General features: G+C 43.3%; 1 protein-coding gene across 1 annotated transcript; it reads right to left on the bottom strand.

The window, feature by feature from the left end:
- Positions 1 to 1,279: 1,279 nt before the first annotated feature.
- Positions 1,280 to 3,214, bottom strand: LOC115805803 (leucine-rich repeat-containing protein 4C-like). The gene has a single exon (XM_030766490.1). The coding sequence runs from the start codon at positions 3,212 to 3,214 to the stop codon at positions 1,280 to 1,282; it is 1,935 nt and encodes a 644-aa protein (XP_030622350.1).
- Between the last annotated feature and the right edge of the window lie 2,754 nt (positions 3,215 to 5,968).

Below are 5,968 nucleotides of genomic sequence, written 5' to 3'. Positions count from 1 at the left end.
GCCTCTGCAGAGGCACAGGTGCAGCTCCAACATCTGCTCGATACCGTCTGCCCCACGTCGGGTCCCCAAAGTCACTCCTGCAGGCCCTGGCATCGCTTCCTCTGGTCTCCCCTGTGGCATGACTGGCACAGCTTGCCATGTGCCAAGTCTATGCCAGCGTGGCAAACAGATGACTGACAGTTTGTGTGGAGAGCCAGGTTCTGGCGCAGGAGCAGTAATTGATGAAGGTCATGTTAAGATGTGATGGACACTGGGAAATGACTGGCCGCTACAATAGACTGAAATGTATGGAGACTAGTGAAACAGGGGCCATGATCTGAAAAACCACCTGTACTTCAACTGAGACTAATGATACTCACAGAAATTATTCACAGAAGTTTAGGAAAAACTAATGATCATAGAAATGATGGGATCTGCTGGAGCCAAAAAAAAAAAAAAAAAGATTAGCTGAACAGAAGACACACATGTATGAAATCATGTCAAATCCCTAATCCTAGACCTAATAGGATTTTATTTTATTCAAAACTGGGACATATTTCCAAAGTGTTGCCCTGTCTGTTATGCATTAATGCCAATGCCAAGGGTACATCTGTGTCTACTGCATTTTAAATGGCAGATTTAATATGATGTGGTGTTATAATAATCACAGACAGATCAAAGATTTAATATCCAAAAATATATCAAACTCTAAACATGCTCTTAATCCATCTAAATTGACAGATGGTCACTAAAAATTTCAGCGATTTAACTTGGGGTCAAAAAAGTGCCTGTGGAAGGGATATGCTATGAAATTATATAAAAGTTGGTTTGAAAAATGATCTCCCAGCAGTGAAGAGAAAACCAGAGGACAGTCATCAAATCGATTCCTTAATGAGCCTGTGGGTGAGCGCCAATAATACATGGATTTTAATTAATTACATGGAGTTTAAAGGATATTAGTAAACCAGTCATTCATCATAACTGTAAAATAATAATAAAAACATGAGGAAACAAGAGCTGTAAAAATAATTGCAGAATACATTTTTCTTGATTTAACCACAATAGAGTTTTTTTTTCCTTAAATAAATAACTTCTGTTTTGTAAAGACACTTTTGAAACTGTTGACATACCCTAGTTCCCAAAAATCATTGAACAGCCATTATCATCCACTTATTTGTTGCACATCAATCTATCATGTCTTCACTTTCGGAGCCATTTGCTTTAGAATCAGTCAAAATGTTTTTGTTTTTTTTTAAATGTCTTTTAAAGTTGGTGTTTTACTCCCATCCTGAAAAGGGAATTAGATCTGAGTCTCTTGCACATTGTCTTTTGAGCTGGCGCGAATTAGCAAAGGTTCGTGCGCTGAGCTGTGTATGGAGTTGATGGTTGAGGCATGGTTGTATGCAGTCTTGTAGCTGTTGTAGCTGTTAAGATGCTCGTGCTCCAGGCGAGGAAGGGTGAGGTGGCCCTCCATGGCTGGGCCCCCAGGAACACAGTCCTCGTCCACGTTGATGATCTCAATGGCGCGGGTGGGGGCGTGATGGTTCTGTTGATGGTGCTGCTTACGCATCTTGTAGAAGATAATTAGCATGACGGCTGCCATCAGCGTGATGGCCACAAAACAGCCAATGATGATCTTGGTGGTTTTCATCACCTCATCCAGCCCGCCCTGAATAGGCACAGTCACTGGAATGGTGTAGGTCTTTTCCGTGGTCCGCGTGGAGAGGGGTGTCCGTGCTGTGGTGGTGGTGCTTGACGATTGTGAGGAGGAGGACTCCCACATCCCAGCAGAGGGGGTGGGGCCAACTTTCGGCTGTACCGTCGTGTGACTCTCATCATGTGTAGGCTCTATTGTCTCCACAGTTACAGTGGTGAAGTAGCTGAAGGTGCTGTTCTCTGTGGAGGACACATTGAGGGTGGCAGAGGCTGTGGTGTTGCCTGCAGAGTTACTCACCATGCAGGTATAGGTCCCTGTATCCTGCATGGTGACATTGGTGAAATTTAATGTCCCGTCATTTAGCACAGAAATTCGCACCTTATAAGCCCCATGGGTCATGATGGAGCCGTTTGGGGTGATCCAACTCACAGAAGTCAACGAATTTGCCCGGCATTTCAGTTCTGCCGCCATGCCCTCCGTGACGTTGAGGTCGGCTGGCGGCTCCACGATGACGGGCGCGTAACAATGGAAATAGTTTTGGTCCAGCTCACCAATGTAGCGCCCCTTGAGGCTGGGAGGTGAACTGCAGCGGGCACAGCAGCTGGTGTTGGCTGGTACCATCTCCTTCAGCCACCAGCTGAGCCACAGGATGTCACAGTCACAGTTCCATGGGTTGTGGTGAAGGTGGACTCTCTCCAGGTGGTGAAGCGGTGTGAAGAGGTCATGGGGCAGAAGGGTGAGATTATTATGAGCCAGATTCAGCTCCACCAAAGACTGAAGATCATCAAAGGCATTTCTCTCGATGGTCTGGATCTGAGAGTGCATCATCCACAGCTTCTGCAGGTGGACCAAGCCTTTGAAGGACCCAGGCCGGATAACTGAGAGCTGGTTTCCTGACATCTCCAGTTCATCCAGTCGTACAAGAGGGATGAGATTTGGGATTTCTTTCAGGTTGCACATGCCCAGGTTCAGGTAACGCAGGTTACTCAGACCCTCAAACGCGCCCTCAGAGATGTAGGAAAGCCGCTTCAGTTCTCCTAAGTCTAGCCTTCTTAGCGAGGGCACGCGGTTGAAGGCATAGGATGGGATGCTCTCAATTGGGTTATTTCTCAACCACAGTTCCTTGAGTTTGGAGAGGTATTCAAAGGCTCCATTGGGGATAGTGGTGAGACGGTTGTCGAAAAGTTCTAGTGTGTTGAGACTGGCCAGTCCATTGAAGGCCCCAATCTCAATGCTACGGATGTGGTTTTTGCTGAGCTGAAGGATCTCCAGGTGGCGTAGGTGCTTAAAGCTGTCCACCTTAATCACCTGGATGAGATTCTCCTGCAAGTTCAGGTAGCGCGTGTTGGTGGAGATGCCGTCGGGCACCTCGCGGAGGCCACGGCGTGTGCAGATCACTTTGCTGAACTGGTTACTGCAGGAGCAGACGGAGGGGCAGGTCTGAGCACGGACCAAACCTGCCACCACCAGGAGCTGAAGAGCAAGCAGCAGCACAAACAGCGGGTCGGACAGGGCCCGGTTCCACCTAGGACCTCTCATCATCTGCTGCGGCTGGAAGGAGGTCATCTTGTTCAACATTCATAATTCATTGGCTGGTTGTCCACTCTCTGTGTATGGGCTATGATTGTGCGGTCTGTGAGAAAAAGGGGGGGGGGGGGTGCAGAAAGAGGGACATATGGGAGGTATGTTAGTCAACAATTACACTTAGGCCTTGGCCTTACTTGTGAGTATAAAATTATGAATGCAAATGAATCAAAATGTTTATGTTCATAAGATGAATAAATAATTAACATTTATTTGATTTATACACATTTAAATTAAATACAGGCACATACAAACTGGAATGGACCATAACTTAAAGATCAAATAGTTCATCAGCAATGGGATATTCTCAGAATACAGACATGAACAATAAGCACAGAATCCTAAAAATACATTTTTCTTCTCTGTGTCACAGAGCAGGATCTGCTGTGAAAAATACTGCGTGAAAAATGTGAAAAATTTTACATATTCTTGGGGTTTAAATTCGTGTTTCTATTCTACATATTTCTAGAAAAAAAAATTAACAACGTATTTTTAATATACTGAGATTAGAAATGATTCCATGAAATAATGACAGAGGTCTTAATGGGGCAATGACAAAATCTTAAAACTTTAGTGTAAAAGGACAGAGAACATTCACTCCATGTAAACCCTACATTAAACATTACCTCTAAGATTTTGGTTTGATATTTTACAGATGGATTTAATTAGTAATATCATCCAATGTAAACTGTATGATTTCTGCTGTCCTATCCAATTCTCAGTCTGAGTTACGAGTAAGTCAATAAGTAACTTTAATTTGTACAGAAAACGCTTCAAATTTGTGCGCTACTCTGTGTTACTGTATTACCATTAGTAGACAGCCTCTTTAATGGACAGTGCATGGTTTTATGCATCAGTACCAAAACACACAGGATTTCAGAGAGAACATTTCTCACGTACACACCATGCAACATTTCTCAGAAGTCTGCTTTATACCAGCTGGCATATTTGGTTTTCTTTTTTCTTTCTTTTTTTTTAAGTGTTTGAGAGTGTTCTCGCTGCTCTCTCAGGTTGAGTGACATTAACAGTCACATCACTGGAATCCAGTGCTCTCTGTTCTCTTTCAGGCTGATCCAGCAGCCATGTTGAGTATGGCGTGTGATTTACCTTTGCAGACCGGGAGAACATAAATAACTCAGAGCTTTGCCACCTACCACTTCTTCAATCAAGCCCACATATCCGGAAACTTCTGATTACAACTCACAGAGATGCTCAAAGCCATGGATGTGACTAGACTGAGAATATAATGCAGAGCAAAGACTCATGGGACTTGTCAGTGTCATTTTTTTTTCTTTTTTTTTTTCATTGATGCAAAGAAGAACCCAGTTTTTGGAATCTTACTGCCTTCTCTGGATACATTTGTATACAGGTGACTGTATATTCATTCATTCATTCATTCATTCATTCAGTCATTCATTTTCCAGGCCGCTTATTCTAATTAGGGTCACGGGGCGCTGGAGCCTATCCCAGCGCTCATTGGGTGAATGGTGGGGGAAATACCCTGGACAGGTCGCCAGTCCATCACAGAGTGACTGTACATGTATATGTTTGAATATTTTCTGATGTATGTATATGTGTGTGTGTGTGTGTGTGTGTTGTCTGAATACTTTCTGGTATGTGTGTGTGTGTGTGTTTTCCGAATAGCTTCTGATGCGTGTGTGTGCATGTGTGTGTGTGTGTGTTTGGTGTATTATGCTCAGGGCATGTTGTGTTGCTTTGATGAGTGAGGCACTCATTCCTTCTGGTCAAGGAACTGATTGAAATGTAGGCCTACTTTTCTAATACGGCAATAAGCAGTCAACAGCCCGCTCGCCAACAAAAGAGCCCTTTTCTGCTCAGTAAAGGGACAGACTATTTGTGTAATCAACAGATTAATTGCATGATTACCATGACTATTAATTCTTTAATTGCAAAACCGGTTTGTAAAAAACTAAAAAAAAGCCTTGGGGTTGAAAAAGCGTGTTTCCGCACCAGAGACCACAGGACTGTGACAGGGTTCATGCACACAGGGCTGAAAATCACATTAACTTACGCTGTTGCTAATGGAAACAAGGGCTTGCATGGAGCTGTTTTAGGCTTGTCAGGGTGTAGGAAATGTAAGTAATTCTAACTAAGCAAGACCTCATTTTCCTGCTTCATCAGGGAGACAGCATCCTCTGCACATTTCAGAGATTTAGCCAACTACTTCACAGAGCTGTAAGAGCATGGTTAGTCACAGCAAAGTATAGGTCTAGTAAATCTGTATTGGCCTCAATTCCCTCGAATGAAATCAAACAGTGGAATCTAAGGTATCTCAATCCAATTTATGAAAGGAAGAAAAAAAAAGAGCTGAGAAATCCCTCAGCTCTCGAACAATGAGGCTTGGCAAAACTGGATTTACAGAAGGGAGGGGTATAAAAAAAAAAAGAAAAACAAGATAAACAAAATGAGATTATAAAATGAATGCATTTTTAAATTGTTCGTCCCACCAAAGAGACGACAAATTAGCAGAGGCCGATTGGCTGTTGGAGAACAGAGGCGCCAAAAAAACAAACAAAAAAAACCAAAAACAGCCTAGCTGCTGAGCAGTGGCAGGCAAGATTTGCAACGTCGCAAATTAATTTATTTAAATAACATGAAAGCAAATCCTATTGTTACTGACAACAAAGTGGAATGTGTGTTTTTGCCTCATAGAGTGTGGGAGTAGAACGCTTTTCCTTTCTGTCTCAGAGTGGTCCAAACAGGCAGAGCTCCGAGCAATTACAGCAA

The sequence above is a fragment of the Chanos chanos genome, chromosome 2 (assembly GCF_902362185.1).
Source record: "Chanos chanos chromosome 2, fChaCha1.1, whole genome shotgun sequence".
NCBI classification, from domain to species: domain Eukaryota; kingdom Metazoa; phylum Chordata; class Actinopteri; order Gonorynchiformes; family Chanidae; genus Chanos; species Chanos chanos.
Note: the sequence above shows the minus strand (reverse complement) of the source record. Positions and strands in the feature narration are given on the sequence as shown.

Bases quoted from the DNA above. Each gene is read 5' to 3' on its own strand.
- LOC115805803 (XM_030766490.1), bottom strand. From the start codon at position 3,214: ATGTTGAACAAGATGACCTCCTTCCAGCCGCAGCAGATGATGAGAGGT.